We start from the raw sequence: 24,851 nt of genomic DNA, 5'->3' as shown, positions 1-24,851 counted from the left end.
ACCAGCTGTGTTATTCTCCTAAACTTTGTCCTTGCTTCATCCTTAAATAGCAATAACTCAGCCAACAAAGTGTTATCAACTCTAGGTGCACTTTTTCTCTTCCTCTGGAGCTTTTCTGCTCATCACTTGCTCCTAATGTGGCTCAGTTTTTAGGACAAAAGCTGGGAAGTTATTAAAGCATTAAAAAATATTGGAAAGTTTGATCTGTTTCAGACTGTGTGACGCAGTCAAAAGCTTCAGGCCATGTGAGTTAGTGCCCCTTGAGTTGGGTCAGCTTGTCATACTTTTTAGTGCCTCACCCATGGGTGCCTTTCCTTTCTTTACCTCTTTCTCTGTCCCTCGTCTAAGTGTGGACATGTATGGCAGGCTCACCTTCCTGGGGAAGACCGGCAGGAGGTGTGTTCACTCATTTGTTCCTGTTGAATCGCGGGCCTGTACCCCAGTCTCCCTCCAACTCTTCGTACACATAAAAGGATTGGCTCCCCAGATCATTACAGCTCTAGGAGCGATCATCTCTGGTGTACTGGCCAGCTTTCCCTCGACTTCCAAATCAAACACTCTATGTGAAAAATTCCCATTCGAAAGGATTACTTACTGTACCTGTGAAGAAACTCACCTGCCTGCTCTTCTCCGACCTCTCTTCTGCCTTTCAGATTCTAGTTTTGTAAAGAAATCCAGCAAACTGTTTTTCTGTCTCAGCGTCTGCCTTTGGGTCCTCTACTTTGGCTCAAACCCTGAAACAGCTGCTGGTTGCAGATGGTTATTAAATAGTGATACCTTTTTTTATAAGAACTTCTAAATTTACAATAATATCCATGATGAGCACAGAGAACTCAGGTTCAACACAATCTCATAAACAAAACATGATCTAGATATCGTCTTGTGAAAGCATCAGACCACACCTACAGCAAAGTGTCAAGACTACATCTGAAAAAGGTGTGATGCAAAATGTATCTGCAGACAGATGTAAATAAAATCCTCTAACTTCAATCTGAATCCTCTGCCCAGGTGGAATTAAACGTTCTTGCATGCATATTGGTGTGAATGCAAGGATGTATTGCTTATTGGGATTGAGCTTTGTGCTGTTGTATCTGATGTATATGCTTTCCAACTAAGCTGCATATATACCAAAGCATTCTCTTTCCATTTCAAGCAAATATAATAGAATGGAATGCCTTTATTGTCACTATACAGATGTACAATTAAATACAGATTTAATGGAATCACATAAGATGAAATGGTGATCTGTTGTCAAACTATATTCATCTTCAACATTTGCCTGAAAGAAACACCCATAAAATGTCATGACTACAGTTTTCAATTGTGACACAATGACTTTGATAAAAATCTGTCCACAGACAGATGGAAAGCTCACCATCAGTAGTCAGATCCGCTTTGTGGTTTTTAGAACAACCTTGATTAGATAAGTGGAAGAGGATGGAATAAGAATAAAAGCTACACTTTAGGGAAAAGATGTATAGTGTACTTATATAAAATGAAAAATATGTATATTTACAGGAAATACTATGAGTTTTGTCATGTTGGTCAAATTTTGCAACCAAAAAACCATCAGGAAGCTTTGATGCATCTGTTGTTTGTGACAAGATATCTAAAAGACATGAAGTGTTTGCTTTACCTATTCTGAACTTCTTAAATCTTGCCCCTGAACAATGTAACCACATTAAAAACAAACCCATTTCCAAAGCTGTTGGAACTGTAAAATATTAATAAATAGAAAATACAATGATTTTCAAATCTCATAAACCCACATTTTATTTACAATAAAACATAAAAAGCATATCATGTGCTTAAAGTGAGTCTGTTTGATGTAATATATTTGAGCAATTTGGACAAGTTGAGACAGGTCCAACAAAAAGCTGGAAAAGTAAGTGATACTAAAAACAAAGAACTGGATGAATATTTTTCTAATTAGGATAAGGGCAACAGGTCAGTAACATCAGCATCAGAAAAACAGAGTTTTCCAGAAGTAAAGATGGGCAAAAGTTCACCAATCTGCAAAAATATGCATCAGCGGATTGTATGACAATATCAGAACAATTTTCTGAAAAAATTACAAAGACTAAATATCTCATTACCAAAGGGTTCCAGGAATCTGCAGAAATCTCTGGGCACGAGGGACACTGCTGGAAATCAATATTAATCAATTGAATCAATCAGTTTGGCACTGGATTAAAATCAGGCACGTCACTGCATCTGCTCAGGAACACTTCCAGAAATCGTTGTCTGTGAACACAGCTCTCTGTGGTATCCACAAGTGTAGGTTAAAGCTCTGTCAGGCACAAAAGAAGCCATATGTGAACGTGACCCAGTCTCTGCAGTCTTTGCGGCCAAAGTTTATTTAAAATGGACTGAGGCAAAGTGGAAAAGTGTTCTGTGGTCAAAATCAATGATTTTTTTATTTTTAAACATGGGTGCTGCACCCTCTGGACAAAAGAAGATAGAGACAAGGCAGCTTATTATCAGCGCACAGTTTTGTAAATTTCAAAAGTCTGCATCTCCAATGGTATAGGGGCTCGAAAGACACAAGCTGTGGGCACTCCACCTTTTTCTTGGCGAGTACCATGGCAGCAGATGTGGAGGTTTAGATTCCCATTCCTATCTCTTCACACTCTGGAGCTACAAACCGCTCCAGTTCGAGCTGGAGGCCACCCCGTGATAAAGCCAACAGAGTCTGGCCGGACCCATGGGCTAATGCCCAGCCACCAGGCGGGCATCATAAGGGTCTTCTTTTGGGGTATCTTGAAATAAAAACACAACAAATAAGACCCAAGATTCAGCAGCTAGAATCTTACATCAGACAAGAATGGGACAACATTTCTCTCGCAAAAGTCTGGCAAATGCGTTCCTCAGCTCCCACATATTTAATCAAGAGTGGATGCTACACAGTAGGAAATATGGCCCTGTCCCACCATTTAGAGTTATTTTTTGGCATAAAATTCAGAATGAAGTAATATTTTTTGTAACATGTTTTTCAGTTTAAACATTTGAATAAAAGTCTGTGTGTCTTAATTATAGTTTCATAAACACCCCAAAGCTATTGCAACAAGGAAATATGATGGACAAGATTGTTCTCATGACGACGTACAAGAACATTAAACATGAAAACATTGTAATTCCTCTTATTGTAATTATTTTATACTACATTTGAATATAGGAATTTTATTTTTCTGTTGTCATCACAATGTAAAGTGTAATTACTAAAGTTAAAGGGAGCAATTCATACATGTAAGGCTCAGTTCTCCATCGATGCTAAAGGTGTGAGAGGTGACACAATATCAGCTAAATTCCATTATGGTCCTTTGATTTAAGTGAATGAATGAGTATTTCCTTACAGCAGATTACTGTTTATTTAAATTAAAGGGGACAGATAATGCTCATCTTCAGCTCTGTATCTGTATTCTGGCATTAAGCTTTTTTCTCATACTCTCTCATATTGGCCTTTTAACTCTCTGTGGTATAAACCTTTTTTTTTTTTTTTTTTAAGTTTATTGCTTCTCTAAGTCTCAAAATCATTTTCTTCATTTTTTTCCTTTTGGCTATTAGAATATGCGTCCTGTAGTGATGTCACATTAATGTCTACAATGTTATGAACATAAGTTCATTCAAATCCCGCTGAGAAAACTATTGAAAAAGATCTGAAAATTGTTCTCTGGTATTTTGGCAATCAGGGGGTAAAAATGATGATTCAGTCATGAGTCATCTCTGGCAATCTTCTGCGGATACGTCTAAAAATCCAGCACTTCTTGTGTCCAAGAAGAACATCTGATCATTATGGTCGGTGACTGTAATTCCTGAGTTCCTTTCAAGTGACCACGCGAAGCATTTTGTACCAACATAATGTGAAAATGAGATCCACAGTTTGATTCCACTGGATGTTGTTTTACCATTTAAAGTCTACCAAAAAAAAAAAAAAAAAAAAAAAATGCAGATTTGTTTCAAAGACGTCTGTGACCTCAGGTGTTTGCAGCCCTCTTTCCATAAGACCCACTTTCTTGTGGTTTGCAGGCTTTGCAGATGGTAACAAAGTAAAGTCTATATTCATTCTGAAGACTGTATGGACTTGTGGCCAAAGACTTTGTGGACACACAAACGGAAAGAAGCACTGGAAACCAAGTAATCAGTTAGACTGTGTATCATCATCATCATCATCATCATCATCATCATCATAATAATAATTTAGCCACCATTACTAGCTGGATTTAAGGACTGCCAGGTGTTTTTGTTGTTTATTTTGGGGTTTTTTAAAGAATCTGAGGTTGCCATATTTTCTTATTAGCGCTAAGAAACAGATCAATAAAATACTAGAGGTTTTTTTTTTTTTAAAAAAAGCTCCAAAAGGCACCAACAATCCACACTGAAGAGGATAAGTTTAATGGCTGAAACAAACCCAATATCATAGCAAAGTAATGGACACACAAGCAGAAGGTGCAGTAAGTTACAGTACCAGGAGAGGGAGATATTTATTTCCAAAGAAAGAGAGAGACATTACTAATACATTGTTAATACATATTAGCCAATGAACCTTAATTGTATCTGGCATAGAAGGACCCTAGAATGTACTTCATACTCTCCTTGGTCACCAGTGACTTATTGGCTTTAAATATATTATCTCCTCCTGCTGGTACTATGTGCAAGTGTGTCCATTTCACATTTTGGAGAGTATGATAAAACATTGTGTTTCTAAAACTAATGGGCAGGGCCTTGCAGACTCCACCTATCTGTGTAAGGATTCCTGTAATGACCCCTTTACATGGAAACTGTCATGCTTTGCATTTATTTACTGGTAGGTTGAACCAATGGCCCAAAATTTGTGTAGCTAAGATGTACTATGTCATTTATATTTTTTTTTCTCAGGCATTCATTCATGACCCTACGGAGCCCCCCAGGGGACATGGGAGAAAAAAAAATTACGGAGGAAAAAAAAAAAATTAGGGAGAAAAAAAAAAATTAAGACGGACTTTTGCGAGATCTCGCAAAAGTATTGCGAGCGCTCGCAAAAGTATTGCGAGATCTCGCAAAAGTATTGCGAGCGCTCGCAATAAGTATTGCGAGATCTCACAAAAGTATTGCGAGCGCTCGCAATAAGTATTGCGAGATCTCGCAAAAGAGCCCGCTCCTTTTTGATAGCGTTTCAGTTGAAGGGTGCGGTGCTACGGTACGGGGCTCCATACGGTGCGGACATGGAGGAGGATTTAGAACATTTCTTGCGGTCAAGAGAGGTCCCACACGACGACATCATGCACATGCAACAAGACAAAGTACGTATAAACAACAAAGCATTAAACACCGCGGTTCAAAAGGCGAGTAACTTGTTGAAAAACCGAGGTCGTATATGCAGGCCTTTAATGTTAATTCTTGTAAATATGTTCAGGTTCATTAAACATAACTCGTTAAGTGCACATATGTTTTGAAATTTCAAATCGTGTCCAAATTCATGGGCTGCATCCTCCCGAGGACTCGGGCTTCGTGGTCTACGTGGGCCGGGTTCTCAGAACGGCTGGGGAAATTGGACGGTCTAGCCTTCTGATTAGCGTCACCGCTGTCTCGGTGGAGTGTAATAAGCTCGTCCGTCTGCTCCTTTCTATCTAAAATATAAGACGACACTGGAGTAAATTCTCGACCATCTCGCACTTCTGTTTAATCAGTTTTCTGTGTGACGTTGATTAAGCGCTGTAAAACCAATGTGGAACCCACCCGGGGGATTAATAAAGTTTTATTTTATCGAATTTAATCTAATAACTTTAATCTCAGCCAAACCGTTTTACTCACGAACAAATGAAACACTGAAAAAAGCCAAACATTAACATTTTTAGGTTGTCTAAGTGTTTTATATATTAAGTTTAGCCTGAGTAGCTAAAGTCCGCGGTGATCTGAAAATAATATGCCGCGAGTTGTGCCGTTCTTGGCGGCTTTAGTGACCCTTGAGCTCTCGGCTACCTATCGAGCTGGTGGGTAACAGACATCAAGGAAAACGTCGAAGCACTTTTGCAAATATGCGATATCTTGATAAACCGAGAAGATATTTCAAGTTTATACACCCACGTTCTCCCCTGAAATGTGTTTAAAAAAATTTTGTGACCCAGAAAGATTAATAACGGTCATTTTAAAACTTATTAACGGCCGCCATTACCGGAAACTGGAGTTTGGCTGGGCCGCACTTTGAATTCTGGGATATGGGCCACGAAGCACACACCGGACCCATCCTTCAAATTCGGTGAAAAGTGAATGTAATTCTTTGTATTACACCCCCTGGCATATGTTAATTTTGTTCTGGTTGTATACATGTTCTGTATACTGTTTCTTAATAAAGTTCAATAATTAAAAAAAAAATAGGTGAAAAGGAGGACGCATTTGTCTGCTGCATTCGGAGGAGTTTACGAATTTAAAATAGAATCTTTGTAGAGATTGCCAGAATTGTTGTACATTTCTGTGCAAATAATAAAAAAAAAAGGAGTCTACGAAATTGGATAGCCTTCGGTGCATCGCTGTGACATAATCGGTCTACAAAAGCGTCCTCAGGAGGATGCAGCCCATGAATTTGGACAATGTGATAAATACAGTTTAAAAAAAAAAAAAAGAGGTTGCAGCCCATGAATTTGGATGTTGTTATCTGGCTGTGCCATAACCATGGTAACATGGACAGCATGGCACAAAATACTTGGTGGAACTTACCTTACTTATACCTTACTAGCAAAATATTTTTTAGTAACGTAGTATATTGCTACAGGAAAAATGATTCTATGTTTCTTTACCTTCTTTTAAATGTACAAAGATGCCCTTTGTCTGTGGTTAGATTAGTTTAGAAGTGTCTTTTTAGACTTTCCCAGCAAAGACATATTGTTTCGGGGACATATTGTTTCAGATTGTTTTATCTCTCCCAGCTCTCTGCTGACGAGACTAGCACCATATATGGAGTTGTTTATTTTATCTGTTTATTATTTTCTTATCCTGTTCTCACTGTCTCTGTGATTTGTGCCTATAAAAATGCCAAGCCACTGTCCATGGTTGTGGGTTGTTTCCAGCAGCTCACCCGTGTACACGTTAAGCATAAAAAAGTAACTTTGTCTCATTGTGTCTCTATTCCTCCTGGGTTTATTTTTGCAGGGTTTTCTCCCAACATATATAAATATCTACTACTATTACTATACTAATACTAACACAGCAACAGTAAAGTAATAAGACAGAAGTTGACAGAGTAACTTTTGATAATGATCATGAACAGTGATTAAGAACTCTATTCTAATACAGTTAGTATTCCATGTGTGCTAGTGTGGCTTCCTCGAGTAAAAGTATATTAATACCATTTCTCTAATGTTTTATGTCTGCAGGTGGATAAGGCAGTGCTGTCCGTCATGACTGATGGACAAATGGCAAAATACATAAGGACATATGGTGACAGACTAGCTGTCCAGTCCTTCTGTCAACAAACTAAGTACAGCACAGATAAAGAGACTCTTCTGCAGAACCTAAGAGATAAAATTGCGGCACGGAAAGTAAGATCAAAAACCAAAGGAGTGCTGTGTGGTTCATCAGGTGTGTTCCAAAAGCAAAGTGAAGGGATGTCAAGACAGAGAAATACTGCAGCAGAGAAGACCTGCAGAAAAATAGAAATCGGATGGCTTCATTTAAGCAGTAATGAATACCGTCAAGTGAGAACCAGAAATGGTGGAGGAACAAGACATGCAACTGTGGAAAAAACTACAACTGTAGCTAAGATTTTGGAAATGGGAAAGGACCTGTTTTTTCCAGATGAGTACTCGCCAAAAGGGAGAGTTGAAGACTTTGTCATTGAAATCAGTGATTTTAAAAGAAATCCGATTGCTTTAGATGACACTGTTGGCAAACTTTATGAACAAACCAAATTGAAGCTCCTGAGATTTTACATTTGCACGAAAGATGAAACACTGTTAACAGTTCAGTCCTCATCTGAAGAGGATTTTTCTGTCAGCATAACTGAAGAAGATTCACCAGTGACATTACTTGGATTTGACAGTGAGACAGATGATTTTGTACCAGATCTACTTGAACATGGGGATTCATCTGACAGTGACACTGGCAAACAGGTTTGTTAAAATAAGAAAGTTATTATTAAAAATAATGATCACTTTAAAGTTACTGTATTTTGTTGTGTTTAGTAGTGCTCGGTGGTAACATGCGACATTTTCTAATTTTGTTGTACTATTGTACTAGGTTTGACTGTGCAACTGCAATAAAGAGTTGTGTTATTCAAGTGCTTTATGTACATCTACGAATATTTGCACTTCTGTAGGATGAAATTATTCCAGGAATTTGTTGTTGACTTGTGTGGTAAGGTACATCTGTGAAAGACTTCCAGCTTTGTATTCATTAACATGTACAAAATGACTGGCTGCTGAAAAAATAATTGAATTATTTTCGTTTGTGTCTTGTGTTTGTTTTCTGGTTCACAGATTCACAATTTCCAGATGGAACCCAATCCAAAAAAAATGAAATCACTCTGTGAGGCAGTGACAACACAAAGTCCAGGAAAATCCCATCATATGCATTCAACCCCAACAGACATTAAAAACACTGTCGTGGGACAGCGGCAGCAGACTGACTCAAGTGATCATGATTTCCCTGACCACTGCTCTGAAATTATTGATCTGACCAGTATAGTTCCTAACAAATCCTTCAAACTACAGTCCCAGGCCAAACTTCCAGAAGATTTGGAATGTCGTTTTCCACACATAGACGAAGCGGATACGGTTGTATGGAATCCTGAAGAGGATCTTGTCAGAGCAGATGGTGATGACACAGTCGTGATAACCCTGAATTATGTCAACAGTGAGGATCTCAGACAGGTAAGACCATGGGCAGTTGTGGTTGATATGGTTCAAGTGTGACAAAAGATGGAAATTTATTAATAATCAAATTCAGTAACTTGCATAGTTCTGCTTTTAAAAAAGCTGATCATGCATTCCTGCTTGGACAAAATTTAAGCATGTGTGTTATTTTCTGTAATATTCTTTTGGATCTTAAAAGAAATAACTTACAGTACTGTGAAACAATTTTTCGATTTTTATTAATCAGAATTCATCTCTTGTTTGTTTAAAACTTGATTTTTTGGCAGCAATAATACAACATTTTAAGTAGCAATAAGAAAATCAAGATCTGATAAAAACCTGTGGAATTCCACTGTAATATGTCTTTTTACTCTTGTAAGTGAGACATGTAGGCTGAAAATAAAGTGGTGTATTTTTGTTCTATTTCTTAATACCTATTGACATATTTTGCAGACTTTTTAAGAACATTCATGAATTAGAATAGGCCAAGTTAGAAGATTGAAGAAGAGTCTTCTAATCTTGAAGGGTTAAGGTGTCTGTTGTCAATTAATGCAATACTTCCTTCTCAGAATGCCGACACAAATGGATTACCTATGGATGGTTTCCTGCTACCATTGTCTTCAGCTAATGGCTTGCCCACACCCCATATGCAGTCAATACAAGAGGAAGCACCCCAGATTGCACAGGTAAGATGGATCAATTCAGGCAACCATAAACACCTACCTTTACATACTGTAGAGATGCCAAAAATGTCATGCTATTTTCTGAGGATATGGCAGTTTGTGGGTCTATTTGAATTAAAAGGATATTGTCAGTTGAGAGACAATTACAGTGTTTTACATTAACATAAGATTAAACAGGAAATTTAGTCTTGAAATAAAATTATTTACATAACACAGCAGTGAGACATTGTTTTGGTGTCACTATTGTGTTCTCTACCTATTTTGCACAGAAGTGCGTCTTCTCATACCTGTAAAGAACACTTGTATAATTTTCTGTGAGGCATACAAGGACATCCATCAGGCCACAATGTTAATGTAATATATAAATTGTCAGTGCAACCATGGTTTGGGAATGTACAAATGTTCAAACTTTTTCAGAACATTGATATTGTGTAATCTGTACAATTCAATTGCATTTCTTATGGAATGTGCATGTTTTGTCTTTTACTCAGGACCATGGACTGAATTTCATCGCACAAGGTTTGCGTTTAGATTCAAGCAACCAACTTTCCCCATCAAATTCAGGAGACCCACAGAGCCCCCTACATGTATCAATTCGCAGGATAAAAGTTGTTGATGATCTTTTGGCTGTATTTATGGACAGTCGCATTCTGAATGTGACTTTAAAGATGAACTTTGTAAATGAAAATGCTGTTGATGATGCTGGGGTGTCAAGGGAGGTTTAGACTGCATTTTGGGAGCAATTTTTGGAACAGTGTGAAGGTGAAAATGAACGAGTTCCAAGGCTGAGGCCAGACTTTAGTGAGGCTGAATGGCAAGCAGTTGGGCAGATATGGGTGAAAGGCTTACTAGACCATGGTGTCTTTCCAGTGAGGCTGTCAAGGGCTTTCATTTTAGCTTGCATCCACGGAATGGACTCAGTTGATGTAGACATTCTGATTGCATCGTTTCTCAACTATCTCCCTCCTGTTGAGAGATCAGCTGTTGAGAAGGCGCTCCAAGGCACAATGGATGAAAATGATGAAGAGGACCTGCTTGACCTTTTTACAAGGATGGGTTCCCACTTCCTACCACCTAAGAACAACATGCAGCCTGCCATTGAAACAATGGCTCATAAGGCCATTCTCCAAGAGCCAAAGTATATAATGGATTGCTTCTCCACACCCATGGCACATCTGCAGCTGAAACTGGCAGACAAGGAAAGTGTGTTATCTCTGTATGAGACAAAGAAGGCCACAGGCAAAAGACTAGTGCAGCTATTGGAAGCAACAAAAATCATGCTGTCTCACGGAGAACAAACGTTTAACCATCTTCAGCGTTATGTTAAAAACGCTGATGAAACCAAAGCTGAAAAAATCCTGCGCTTCTGCACAGGATCTTCTGTGATATGTGTTGACAAAATTTTGGTGTGCTTTAATGCTGAAACTGGGCTCAACAGAAGGCCTGTTGCTCACACCTGTGGAGCTACCCTTGAAGTGCCATGCACTTACAGTTCTTATCCTGAATTTCGCACAGAGTTCGACAATATCCTTTCCAGCAATTACTTTGAAATGGACATCATTTGAACTTGATGAGTGTACTAATGGTTAGAGCTGTAATTTTTATTTGTATGAGACCTTGAGTTCATAAATTCTGTCTTGTTTCATTTTGTCATTGAAACATTTGATATATTCAGCCGTATAACAAGCAGTCACAAATTTAATTTTCTGATGGTTTAGTTGTATGTTAGGTCATATTTCACAAGGACTCTTTATTGTTTAAAATTCTTTGAAAATGACCGCATCTTTAACTTCTGTTGAAAACAAGGTTTGTGTTTAGCGTTAGAGGGACAAATCACATAAAAATTCGCTGTACACATTGTCATTTTTTTTTCTTTTACTCTTGCCATCAGCCAGAATAAAGGCTCGCTTTTGTTTTAAGTTGATTGTCCTCTCTCTCTCCTTGTCTGCTTTTGGGTACGTTCTCTCAACACACCTGCATACCCTGCAGTGACACACATTGGCTTGCTGTTTATCCATCTAGAATGTTTTGAAGTGAGTTGCCTAGTTTTGGGAGATATTAGCTGTAGAGATCTCTTCCTTGTTGAAAAACAACATGAAGCTACATAAGGTCTACATAAAGACATTGCTACTAAGCATTAAGTACCATGTGAAACAAGAGAGGGGTAGGCTTGTACAGTCAATATCTCTAAAATTGGGCAACTCACACTAAAACAATGTGGATTAAGGAATACTACAGCTAGCGAACAGAAAAATTGGTAAATTTGATTTTAGGGTGAAAAGTCCATTAATATTAGTAAAGAATGTCACTATGGTTGCAAAAGAAGTTATTGAAAGTTAATGATAAGATCCTGTTTACAAATTCTTAAAGCTGATGTGGCCTATAAACATCATCTTGTAACAATAAGTCCTATTTTCCCTTGATTAGCTTCCAAAATGTTTACTAGTTGTTTTGTTAAAAATCATATTGCCATCACAAGTTTTTTTTTTTGAAAGGACTTTGCCATAATGTGACATACAGATGATTCACAATTCTTTATAGTGTCTTATATAATTACAAATTAACAAGCAATGATAATCAGATTTAACAGTTTCTAGGATAAACAAGATTGTAGGCCAGGATTTCTAATTAGATTAAATAGTATATATGGTTAATTATAAAGTATTGCTACATTTTTGACAGATTATGCACTTCTGTCTACCCTTCTCTGAAATTAAAGTGCCTGGGAACACAGGCAGTCAATACACAGATGTTGTCGATATGCTTTTGTCATTTGCAATTTTTTAGTTGTCTGTACTACATAGTCCAAAAATAATTAGAAATTGATTAGATTTCAGTTTATTTGTCCGGTAGTTCAACAACACATATCATCCTTTCAGAAGTGGTGAGTTTTGCAAAAATAGCATTCGAATGAAATTGCTGTTCATCAACAGAACAGGTGGGTGCAAAGAATTTGTTATTCAGCTGATAAAATAAGCTTCAGATAAATTCAGTGACAAAAAAAGAATGTTTATATCTATTAGAAATTCTAAGAGTTCAAAAGGTCTCTATTTAGTTCTTTATTTTTTCAGTTTTGTTTAACCAACATTAAAAAACTAAAGCTCTTCTGGAATCAGAATAAATAGTTTAAAAAAAAAGAAGCAAAAATGACATGAAATAACTATATTTTTAGCCAGAGAAACTGGAGTTCAGAAAAATGCCAAGGGGCCCCCTCTCAGATCATGATGCCCCTTAGTACCATTTCATGTAGCCTGCCAATGTGACAGTTGGCGTTATAATATATATAAAGCAGCAAGGCATAATATCATATCTCTTCGATTTTAAACAGTATTCTAGCCAATATCAACAACTAAACATTCCCATCATTAACAAATACAGATGGTGTAAATAAAAACCAACTCACCATTTAAAAATTATTACAAAATACTCAACATAAACCACCATTATCTGATTAAACACTGTACATTAAAACTCCTAACACATTAAATTAAGATGTGTCTTATGTTTTGATCCATGTATCAAGCCAAATACACAGTTAAAGTAATTCGAAGTAATACACATAGACATGGAACTTGATAACATTTGACAGAACATTACAGTGTTTTTGTGCTAAAGAACACTCAGAATATCATTAACAGGCAGAGACTCCCCTTTATACTTTAGTTCACTGACCCTCCTGGAACACAACAATAAATATTTCTATATAAGATATTCTCATAAATGACTGTGTACTAGAAAGCTTACAGTTTACAGTCTGTTTAACATCCAGAAGTTAGCTTTCGCACATATCACAGGTCAATTTTGAGTAATGTTCTCTGCTGCAGTGTATGCAATTTACACTAATGCCATGATGTTCTCTCTTAAATGCATGTACAAGTTCACAGCCTGATATGAGTCTGTTGGTGGAGTCAGATGGGACTCAGTCATGATGATATTGCACAGTTCATATACATCGGGGTCACATGGTTTGGTCAGTCGAAAAACACACTCAGTTTTACACATTTCAACATGTTCTTCTTCAGTGGGGCAAAGGAAGTCTCTTGTCCCGTAGAGCTCAGGTAATGTATACATTACATTAGGTCGACCACTGGGGATATTGATGTTTGCTGATGGCCTGATGGAGTGTGTATTCCAAACCTGTGCAGTGTCATCCAGCTCATCCTGTTAAAAAGAATACAGAAATTTAAGAAATGCGATCGCATGTACGTATATACATATACGCAAATCACGATGAGACAACTCACTCACTGAGAGGAAGGTTTATTAGATTTATGCAATTTATTATTTTTAAACAATCATGTGCATTTTTGTAATCATGTACTTTACCTAATGTCATCTGTACAAGTGTTTCACACACTAACTACGGTTACTGTTATGCTGTGATATCTTACATTAGTACTATTAGTCTTATTACTACCTGCTTGGCTCATCTACTCACCTCATAATAATCAATTTGTTTTATGTCACTGATCATTGTATTTTGTATTTGTAAGTTATTTTGATATCCCAATCGAAATAATTCCAAATTGTAAATAGTTAATATTATAGATAAGAAAATTTCATATGCCATGTCAACATAAACAACATAGATGTTACTGTAGTCTTGGTTGTTGAGCTCTTCCTTAAGGCGGCCGATTGCTTAAACCTAAATTATAGTATTTACACAATTTTTGATTTCATTTACTCCCTGCTCCTCTCACCCGCTTCTCCCTGTCTTGTCTCTTTCTTCCTGCAAGTCTCTCCATTCCCTAAACCTGGTACAGGGCCCTATTTCAGGAAGTGAAAAACGATACTCAGGGTTGAGTAACCCCGAACTGTCCAACTCGGAATATTCGGTTTCAGAAAGGCTGATAACAATTAGTTCAATCAACGCGGAGTTGCTTTAACCCCAAGTTAAGCACGCGCACGAGGATACATAAAGCCCTGATCAGTGGAGCACAGATTAAGCGAGTCACCATGGAGACGGAGGGAAAGAAGGCGCGGTCAATGTATTTTACAGCGCTTGAGGCCGAAATTCTGATGGCAGCATATGCCGATAACATGCAAATTTTGCAGAAAAAAAGTAACACAGCCTCAGCTGCAAAAGAAAGGGAGCATGCATGGCAAAAAATAGCCGACAGAGTCAATGCGTGAGTGTTAATTTAAACATTGATCTAGGGATTTCCACCCATTTAACACGTTATTTTATTATATTTTATTTTTTATTTTATACATTTTATTTTGTGACGTGATGTGATCGCAGGTGCAACCCAACAGGCCCCAAACGTTCCTGGCAGCAAGTAAAAATGAAATATAAAAATATAGTCCAAACAGGTGAGGTGTAATTGTATTATGAGCCATAGTGCTTGGTCTGTTTGTCCCATGTAAATCAATTGCAGTTAGAGGCTACATTAATTGTCTTTCTGTAAGCACTTATTAAAATTATCTGAGCACATTACAAGTACATATTTGCTTACTCTGTATGCTCAAATGTGACCCGTTATGGCCACTAGAAAAAAAGTGGAGGCCCGAAAAAAAAGATGGGGGTCCTCCTCCACCACCACCACCACACAGAGGCTGAGCAGTTGGCTTCCACATTTGTGATAATGGGAACACCACAAACGAGTACAGGACACGTTTCACTTCCTCAGTTTCCTTTATCTCTCACTCACACACGCATGCATCCAGGCACGCAACAAAACATATTTTATTAACTCACCTGGATGAGTCCCATGCAACAAAACTGAAGGAGGTTTTTGTCCAGAAACCCACCATCAAAGTACCCGTTGTCTCTGATGTCTGCAAATAAGGATAACCAGAACTCCAGACACTGGCTGCGAAGAAAACGCCACCAGTATTCAATCCTTTGATTGGCGGTACTTGCTCCCTCCAAGTAACTCTCAGGGGTGTCGTTAGGAGCCACGGGCACAAGGAAACGCTGAAAGCCTCTAACATGGCCATTTTCAGTTCCAAGATCGCCCCTCACAACTCTAGGGCAGCCCTTTAAACGCTGCACCGCTTCTATGTAATACCCCCCGATCACTTTCGGATTACTATTTGTTGTGTATGCATTAAGCCAGATTATTTTTCTCGAGAAACCGTCAATACTACCATTGATACAGATGCCATATGGCTTCAGTTTGTCGTAGGAGTCCATGTGCCAGATGAAATTCGGCCCTTTTGAAAAATAGTTCCTCCGCCTGAAACGTCTTGCTTGCCTCAGTGCGACGCCTCGGGGATCCAGCTCCTTCAAAACCAAGCGCACATCCTCTTTCCTCACGCGTAGTCCATGTTCCCTGCATTTAGCGTACATCCATCGGTATCCGTGAAGCTGCCCAGAGTACTGCAATTGGTTGTCTATAAATTCAACCAAGACGGCCAGGTCAGAGTACGCTTTGTGGCGAGTGTGTCCCCTTGCGCTAAGAACTCTCTTCAGATGTCTTTCGCTTATATGAAAACTGTGTCTAATGCAAAGCACAGTTTTAATGTCTTTATAGTTTAGTCCAAGCTCAAAGTAAAAATCTATGAATCGCTCAAATGGGTGTGTGTCCTCCATCGCTGTGGTTGTTTCTAAGGTTTCAGTGCTGATTTGGAGGTCTATGGTACAGACTTTTGCGAGATCTCGCAATACTTATTGCGAGCGCTCGCAATACTTTTGCGAGATCTCGCAATACTTATTGCGAGCGCTCGCAATACTTTTGCGAGATCTCGCAATACTTTTGCGAGCGCTCGCAATACTTTTGCGAGATCTCGCAAAAGTCCGTCTTAATTTTTTTTTTCTCCCTAATTTTTTTTTTTTTCCTCCGTAATTTTTTTTTCTCCCATGTCCCCTGGGGGGCTCCGTATGACCCTAACATGGACTTTTTGCACGAACAACATGTCGTTCTGTGTTTCTGTTGGTCATGGTATGATATGTCATATCATGCTACAGTCACCCTTCATGGTGGCTTTATTATCCAGTTCTGGAGTTTGCGCCTACAGAACCAGCCTCAAGTGGCCATGAAGAGGAAGTGCAGTTTTCAACACTGCCTGCTTTTCAGAGCAGATCAATACCGCCGCAGGGATTAAACTTTCATGTGTTTAATGTATTATTGTAGTTTTAATATGAACCTCAAACAATGGAACATGACACATATAATACTAAAATAAGAAAAGCAAAGGTCCCCTTTAAAATATTTTTCTCTTACAGTACCAAAACTGTTAGCTCGCTCTAATCCCCATTTAAACACACGCTCACAGACACACACACACACGAACACACACGCGCACATTAAGAACCTAGTGTGACATTCACTATGCTTTCAATCCCTCCTCTGGCGCTCTCTCTGGGAGCCACTCAATCTCTGATCGATACTCTTTCTCGCTATACACACACACGCACACAAGCTGTAATGGTGGATGTCTGAAACACTCCTATTCCCCTCTGCATCCTTCTTTCCCTCTCTTTCTTGTTTTATCTACTTTTATCTTCCTTCAAATCATCATATTGATGACAACCAGATTACTGCTTGTCAAAAAAAATGTCTTCCTTCTTTGATAAATAGTCAGAGAGCTGTGGATCATGTGGGACGCTCTTCTTTTGGTCTGTAAATATGGTCTGGTTTGTGTATGCGTACTTATTCATGTGCAGCTCTGTATTGCAGCAGCTTCTGTTTATTCAAAACCTATAAAACAGTTATCATGATCGCTCCTGCAGTCCAGGTATGCTTTTGAGCCACAAGGGATACAACTGATCAAAGATGGGCGGCTGGTGTTTGTGCGTTTATGTGCTTGCTGAGATCAAGGGTGTGCAAAACAAACCAAAAAGTGTTTTAAAAAGTGTGGTGCATAAACAGGCATGTGTGCATGTCTGAGAGTTTAAAGTAAAAGACAGTTAAAACAAAAAAAGTCACTATATTTGGGGGGGGGGGGGGGAGAGCAAAGTTAAAAGTCGTGTGTGTGTGTGTGTGTGTGTTCATGTATACGGGTTAGTATAAGGTGGGTATGATTAATTTCCCTCTGTAGCCGTGGCTCTAATTCCCAGTCGAGGTGGGAATGGTCCCTGAAAGAGTCCCAGTGGAAATCACAGTAGGCAGGCAGGCAGACAGCAGCTCTGAGAAGCACTGATGAATTATCCATAGAAAGAGAGAGGGTAGGAGGAAGAGGGAGGAGGGGATGATGGGGAGAGAGATAGAAAGGTAGGGGAGCAATCAAAAGTAGAAGGCAAGTAGGAAAAAAAATGGAATAAGGAAAGGAAACATGCCAAAGAGTAATGGAATGTGGAGGGGGAGAGTGAGAACAATAAAGTGTGTTTGCCGAGAGATGGACGGAAAAGTGAAAGCCAAAATGTTTTCCTTCCTGGAAAATTCACACTTAGGGCTCTTTCCCCCAGTGTGTGTTTATCCTTGCCATTGGATTAGGGTACATTGGATACATCTGTTTGGAAATATAAATCTTCATGTTCTGTCTCAGTGCTGAATATTCAATGTGCTCCAAAATCTCCCAGGTGAAGCTCAACTGGGAGGGAAAAATCCACCCTGAAAATATTTCACAGCCAAGAGCAAAGGTCAGGGAAAAGTTGAGACAAAGCATCCGTGCTCTGTTTGCAAGAATTTGTGATTCATGACTGCCATTTTAGGCTAAATATGTCCTCTCCATATACATACACATGCCTCAGTTTTCCACTAACTGTTTTATGTAATATATTAAATGTGAGTTTGTGGCAAATTATATGACACATGGTGCAGAGAAACATACAAGGAAAAAAAAAAAAAAAAAAAAAAAAGAGAAGAAAAGAAAAAAGCAAAGGGTAAGAAAATTCCAACTGTACAAGGTTTGTTTTTTTATGTTTGTTTGTTTTTTAAAGCAGAAAAATTAAGTTTTTGGTTGAAGTTGATTTAAAGGGCCAAACATATAGGGAACATTAATTGGTCTGTGAATAACAGGCTGGACTCAAAATGCAGACACAGGCAGAGGTGGAGTGATTATCCCAAAAGCAAATATTTATTTACAACACACAAAACCTGGAACTATGAAACATAGCTATAAGTCATACTAGTGGTGGCAATTATGATACAGCGCAGGACTGGGATCAGGATGCGTGGTGCTAAGGTCAGAGGCTCTTTTAAGACAGGTTTCAGGTGGGCTTCAGGAGGTAAGACGAGTAAACAGGTGGTAATACTTTTTTACCTTACTTGTGAGCAGGACAGAGGAAGTGTGGAGGAAAACTGCCAGCGGGATTCGGGTGAGTGTCCTTTTGGCTGTGATCCAGAGAGTCCAGAGTTCCAGAGTGATACAAGACCAGCGGTGACAGCAGGAGGGCAGGCATGTGGAATAACTCTGAATGATGGAGTGATCAGTGATGAAGAGGTAAGTGAGGAACTGCACAGATGAGTGAATGGTCCGAGAGGTACTGTGACACAAGAAACGACAAGTTAGCACAACAAGAATGAATAACATGAAGTACACAACTTGAAGGCCTGGCACTAAGCTTAGCAGATATTCTGGCAAAGACTCGTTGTGAGCGGCGGTCTTAAATAACGCCAGCTGAATTACCAACAGGTGTGGAGAATAGGCGGGCTAATGAGGCTCCACCCAGGGGTAGAACCATGACAGGTCTGTAGCTATTTATGAAGAGGTTAGTAGAACAATATTAGCTTTATATAATATTTTTATGTTATACTTTTTGTTCCCTGCTCTTTGGTGTTCTCATACTTAGAAAGCAACAAAATGAATTGTGACACTGTAAAAACTAGATCATTGTTTTCTCCTGTTTATTCTCTGACACCTTTTCTCTTATTCCGAGTGTTTTGCATTGTCATTTATTTCATTTGCCGTTTCCTATAGTAGACTTGATGTATTTTCTTTTCTATTTTTCAGGTGAAATATGTTTGTTGTGCTGTTGTAGAAATGAACATTAAAAAGAAGAATTTCACTTGTCGGAGGATTAGTTATGCATTTATTCTTTTTTGCCACCCATTCCCCCCCCCTTCCTGTTTTGTGATGTAATACTATGCAGCCCTTTAATTTGTCAGTCCTCCAATCACACAGTTGCTGATCATTGTTTCCATCATCATTTGGATCCCATTGACCAGGGGCCTGTTCTTCGTACCGCGCTAAGTGAGTTAGCTGGATGAGATTGTTGACGATTTCGCGTGATCCTGGATCGTTCGGTTCCCCGAAGCCCATCCGGGACTTGCTGTCATAGCAACAGAGCCGTAAGCGTAAACCTGCTGGGGAGCAGGTTTACTTTATGTAAACAGGATTAGATCGCGGCCACGCAGGTATGCCCGCGTCATTCATACGAAAGCAACAGCGATATTCCACCACTGTTTCACCATAAATAAATAACATCAATGTAACTAAAGACAATGCAGCACCTGATCCATTTATTGATTTCACACAGGTCATTTCCTAAAAAAGGGAAATGTACTATTAACATTCTATTACATGTATGTGATTATTACAGATTTAATTCATATTTCAGAGTAGCAATTGTAAATTACTTCGTGTAATCAAGATGAGAGACCACGGCTATAAAAGCGAAGGTGGATTTGGGAAGTCTGTCGCAGCCATGTCCTGTCCGTATACGCGAGCCACCCATTGCGGAAGGTGCAAGATTGATAAGGAGAGTCCTCAGAATTCAGCGTATATTGCGGGACAGACAGGATCCTTTAGCTCAGCGCGACAGTGTGCTCATAGAGAGATATCGATTTTCCCGTGAGGGTATTATTCACTTAACCAACTTGTTGACGAGGGGGTGCAGGACCACCACCTGTCTTTTTTTCCTCTGCCCTTTTCTTGGTTGCTGTTATAAACAAACAGATTATTCCAGGGTCTCTTTCCAAGAGACTAAAAGCAATATAAGTGATAAATATTACCATTCTGTAGAACATTCTTATATTTCACTTTTACCTGTTCCCATGTTCTAGTGGGTCCTGTCGTGGCTCTAATGTGAAAGAGGATAAAATATAACATATTATAATATAATGTAATATAATATTGGATAATATAGTGTAATATAATAAATCTACCCTACCGCCTACTGGTGTTGGCCAGAGGGGCCGATGGCGCGATATGGCAGCCTGGCTTCTGTCAGTCTGCCCCAGGGCAGCTGTGGCTACAACTGTAGCTGCCTCCACCAGTGTGTGAATGTGAGAGTGACTGAATAGTGGCATTGTAAAGCGCTTTGGGTGCCTTGAAAAGCGCTATATCAATCCACTCCATTATTATTGTTATTATTAAATTACTTACGAGTTTAATTTGTCAGCAACTTCCTGCCAGCCCTCGCTCCTTGCTTTTGCAGCCTTTGCAGTGTTCCCTTGCGTTCTGATTAAACTCTGAAACTCCTGAAATCCCTCACTCAAGAGTTCTTGCTCTGCTGCCGAAAAATACCGAGCCGAGCGCGCTCCGTCGACATTTTCGCCGACCAATCAGAGGGTTGCCGATCAATGTTTCTACTATCGATGCGTAGCCCCTTTTACGACACCCAGTGATGTCACATTACTGCGTCCAGCTGTACTAATCGTCAACAGCAGGTGTGTTCGGGGAACCGGATTAGCGCGCTCACGGTTAGCGCGATGGTTTGGTCTTGGATGTTTCATTTGATCTTGGATGTAGTAAGCGACGTACGAAGCACAGGGCCCAGGAGGCATATATCATGGATGATTGAATCCAGCTTGGCAAATCGAATTCTCGTTAGCCTTTTGAAGAACAGAACAAAGTGAATTAGCACAAGATTATGGATGTAGCCACCATGACATTACCTACTGGTTTGCAAAATCCCATTTTGTGTACCGAGTCATTCTAAAACATTAGGATGCTGTAAATTCATGTTGTAGTTATTTGCCAATCTCAGCATAGGCCGATGCAAATCATACCCTGCTTTATTCTACTTCTGGGCCATAATTTAAAAAGCAAACATGATACTGTATTCCGCAAGCCTCAAAACCAGCAAATGAGACCATAAATTCCTCAGGACAGTGTTTTCTGAGGTTATGGATCAAGGGACCCAAATGAAATTTTCCCAAAGACTTGTAGCTGGACTTCTTTTTGCCAACAGCCCCCCTGGTGGCCATTTGCAAGAATACAAATTTCAGACATTTCACGCTTGCTTAACTTTGCAGACTCCATTTTTTGTATATATCTGGTGTGCTTGCTGCATGGTATGTTTTCTGCACAGAAGTGCTAATATAACAATAACAAGAAGAAAAGAGGATAAGAATAAAAATATTAAAACTTCGAGGGCCTCCTTTGAACATTTCCAACATTATATTTTTATGTGTATTTTGTTTAGCTTTTTTGTACAATTTCATTACCTCTTCAAATATGTCAGTAGACCGAATTATTTTTTTCACTGCTCAGTATGAATAAACGTATGTTTAGCAGTCAGAGACAAAACTGTGCCAAGGTGTTGGCTATAGGCTATGTAAGAAACAAATAAAAAGAATGATATGTGGAGGAGGAGGATATTAAATTGTGTGAAAATAGTTACGCATACAAGCATCAATGATGGTGTGTATGTGTGGATGTGTTCAAAAGAAAGTATAAACTGACATGAGCATGGAAAACGTATATGCTTTACTCATGTAATTACTGCACAGGGCCTACTCTATTATTTTTTTGTTCTGATAAACACGGTGATGTTCTAACTAAAATATGTTCATCTGAATATAAAATGTGCTGTTAAGTGATCACACTTCATGTCTGTGTGCCTGTAATTTTTCTCTGTTTGCAGTCATTTAAAGGACATTATGCAGAGTGACATGAATGTAATTAAGCCACACCACTGACCTGCAGTGTGAATGATTTCTACCGTATTAGAATGTGTTTGGGTCAAGTAATAGGTGCTTATAGCTCTCTGGGCATTTCTGTATGACCTCGAGTCCTTGGTTTACATTGAATGAACTGTTGTGCTTCATTATTATTACATTTGAAAGTTACATATAATCTGTCAACACATACTACGTTATGGATCTTTAATGACTCTGTTATGGGGGTTTTACCCACACAGTTCCTCCAGAAGGCATTCACAGCCTCAAGCTTTTAGACACTGTGCAAATTGCACAGAAGATTATTATATCATGATAATTCTGCTTGTAATGAACTCATAAGCTGCTTTTAATGCCTAATGACCAGTGCTTGGGCACAGAGAGAGAAGGGCACAAGAATTTGCTAGAGTACAGGACATGAGGTATTGAACTCCTGTTAGATATCTACAGAAATGAGAAGATTCTTTGCTTTAGGGAAATTAGGTGTATTTTTCAAATGAGCATAAGTTGAAAAAAGTACTGAGTGCAGGTAATGTATGGCAGTGTTTTATTTCTGGGCATTCGAGACAAATGGTTCACCAGACTATGCCCCAGATGCCTCCTTATTTTGGATGTTGCCACCTTTATAAGATGCCTTTACTGCCTGCACAGGGCTCTGAGAACAAGACTTTTACTCCCTCAGCTACAAAGATGGGAGTACAACTACAAAGCCACACCACCCGTACAGGATGTACACTGCTTTTTTCAGTCATTTCTGTTCAGCTTCAACCACAAGTCTCACAAAATAAGTAGTCCTCTGAGTATTGCACCAAGATGCTGGGTCAAATGTTAAATGGGTGTTGGCTGTCTCTGCTGGGCAAATACTGCATTGGCGTACCTGTTTTTCCAACACCTAACTGAGAGGAATGCATGCCTTTACTTCTCTTCATTTTCTATTCAAAGCTGATGCTTTGGATTTTTTTTCCTTTTAGGGCAAACACATACTGGCTAACACATTGCCTTAACAAAGTAAATTATTAAACAAGGCTTAATTGATGTATTTTTCATACCTTTAGAAAAATGGCATACATTGTGTTGCTCTGCAGAACTGAATGTTTAAGTGATCACAATGCATGCTTTTTCAGAATAATTTAGGTGTTATTCATTCGTATAAAACCAAAACTGAGCACAGTTCCCATTTCTTTAATATATTCCATTATACTGATGCTCAAAGTTGGTAATAGGACAAAATCATTGAGGATGAAGGAAAAATAAAGATTTTGGCTCTAGATTGTGACACTTGGAGTGGGTCTAAAATTAATTAGTTGCCGTTTTCAGCAAAGCTTCAAGGAGTTTTACAGCCCTGAAAATCTCATGTGGATATCTTCCTTTATTGAAGTAAACACACACATACAAAAAAACAAAAAACAATATCAGCTCAAGGGACCAAGTGGGAGGGCCTCATGGATTGACCAGTCTCACTCTCTCCTCTTTATTTTGCATTCTCCCAAATACATGGTTGAAAACAGCCAGAAATTAGTACATTCATTCATTTTATTTATTTATTTTTGTAAGTCTTGTTTTGCTGTTTAGCTGGTTGACATAGTCTCTTCAAACAATAATTCCTTTAACATTAAAAGTAGAGTGTGTAAAATCTCACCACTAGATGTCAGTAGATTGCAGACTGCGGTCAACTGAATTCTGTTTTCTTACTCCGCCCACTTCAAGTACCTAAACCAGTGGTCCCCAATCCCAGTCCACGAGGGCCGGTGTCCCTGCAGGTTTTAGATGTGTCCTTGATCCATCACAGCTGATTTAAATGGATAAATTATCTCCTCAACATGTCTTGAAGTTTGTCCAGAGGCCTGATAATGACCTAATCATGTGATACAGGGTGAGATCTAAAACCTGCAGGGACACCGGCCCTCGTGGACTGGGATTGGGGACCCCTGACCTAAACCTAGCTACTGTGGCTGCTGTATAACAACTCTGACCACTGTTCATCTGTAGTGAGTGTAGGCTGTCAGTGCACTATTCACCTCCATTATCAGTATGCCAGGTTCACAAGTCAATTTTCTCTGGAGGCTGTAAAACTGTCAAAGTAGTCCGATACAAGTCGATGAGACTCACTTCTGTTCAATAACAGCGATACTGAGATGTGTTAATACACATTAATCAATATATATTTGTTAATATAAGATTAAAAAACAACCTCAAAACTTACTTACTCTAAATCTATCTACAGCCAGCTAAAATGTATATAAAAAAAACATAAATAACACTCGGATTACAATTAATTTACTTTACCAAAAGTCATCTAGAGTTCTAACTTTAAAACAGTAGACTCCCCTGTGTATTGGAACTTACAACTCTTTTATGTCTTGTTGATTTTGCATGAAATAAAAAATCTGAATGGTTCCCAACGACTTAATCAAGAAATTTAAAGGATTCCTTTTTCATTCCTTTCAGAGGCCTTGTAAGGGTGCACTCCTGTTTTTCTGTAAGGACTACTGTCCTTCCATCTAAATGTTGTTGTTTTTTTAACGATGCACCATGTGTCAACAACGTTATTCAGTTAGTGATTTCAAAGGCCACAGACAAAGACTCCTTTGAATACAAGATCTTCACACAGCGCC

At 38.8% G+C, this 24,851-nt stretch overlaps 2 protein-coding genes across 2 annotated transcripts; one reads left to right on the top strand and one right to left on the bottom strand.

Annotated features, from left to right (window-relative positions):
- The first annotated feature begins 5,139 nt into the window (after positions 1 to 5,139).
- Positions 5,140 to 11,351, top strand: LOC308391798 (uncharacterized protein). Its single transcript, XM_080874544.1, has 5 exons — positions 5,140 to 5,279; positions 7,350 to 8,084; positions 8,451 to 8,843; positions 9,395 to 9,511; positions 10,000 to 11,351. The coding sequence occupies exons 1-5, from the start codon at positions 5,202 to 5,204 to the stop codon at positions 10,231 to 10,233; spliced, it is 1,557 nt and encodes a 518-aa protein (XP_080730670.1). The 5' UTR covers positions 5,140 to 5,201; the 3' UTR covers positions 10,234 to 11,351.
- Positions 11,352 to 12,340: 989 nt separating this feature from the next.
- Positions 12,341 to 16,141, bottom strand: LOC308392567 (uncharacterized protein). Its single transcript, XM_080875647.1, has 2 exons — positions 15,207 to 16,141; positions 12,341 to 13,669 (listed from the first exon to the last, which is right to left on the bottom strand). The coding sequence occupies exons 1-2, from the start codon at positions 16,041 to 16,043 to the stop codon at positions 13,343 to 13,345; spliced, it is 1,164 nt and encodes a 387-aa protein (XP_080731773.1). The 5' UTR covers positions 16,044 to 16,141; the 3' UTR covers positions 12,341 to 13,342.
- Between the last annotated feature and the right edge of the window lie 8,710 nt (positions 16,142 to 24,851).

This window comes from Rhamphochromis sp. 'chilingali' (assembly GCF_963969265.1).
Source record: "Rhamphochromis sp. 'chilingali' genome assembly, chromosome: 2".
Lineage (NCBI taxonomy): Eukaryota > Metazoa > Chordata > Actinopteri > Cichliformes > Cichlidae > Rhamphochromis > Rhamphochromis sp. 'chilingali'.
This window is presented reverse-complemented; position numbering and strand designations above follow the sequence as displayed.

Coding starts and splice junctions, on each gene's coding strand:
- LOC308391798 (XM_080874544.1), top strand. CDS start 5,202: ATGGAGGAGGATTTAGAACATTTCTTGCGGTCAAGAGAGGTCCCACAC. Junction 8,085..8,450: donor ACAGTGACACTGGCAAACAG/GTTTGTTAAAAT, acceptor TCTGGTTCACAG/ATTCACAATTTCCAGATGGA. Junction 9,512..9,999: donor AAGCACCCCAGATTGCACAG/GTAAGATGGATC, acceptor TCTTTTACTCAG/GACCATGGACTGAATTTCAT.
- LOC308392567 (XM_080875647.1), bottom strand. CDS start 16,043: ATGGAGGACACACACCCATTTGAGCGATTCATAGATTTTTACTTTGAG. Junction 13,670..15,206: donor GTTGCATGGGACTCATCCAG/GTGAGTTAATAA, acceptor TCTTTTTAACAG/GATGAGCTGGATGACACTGC.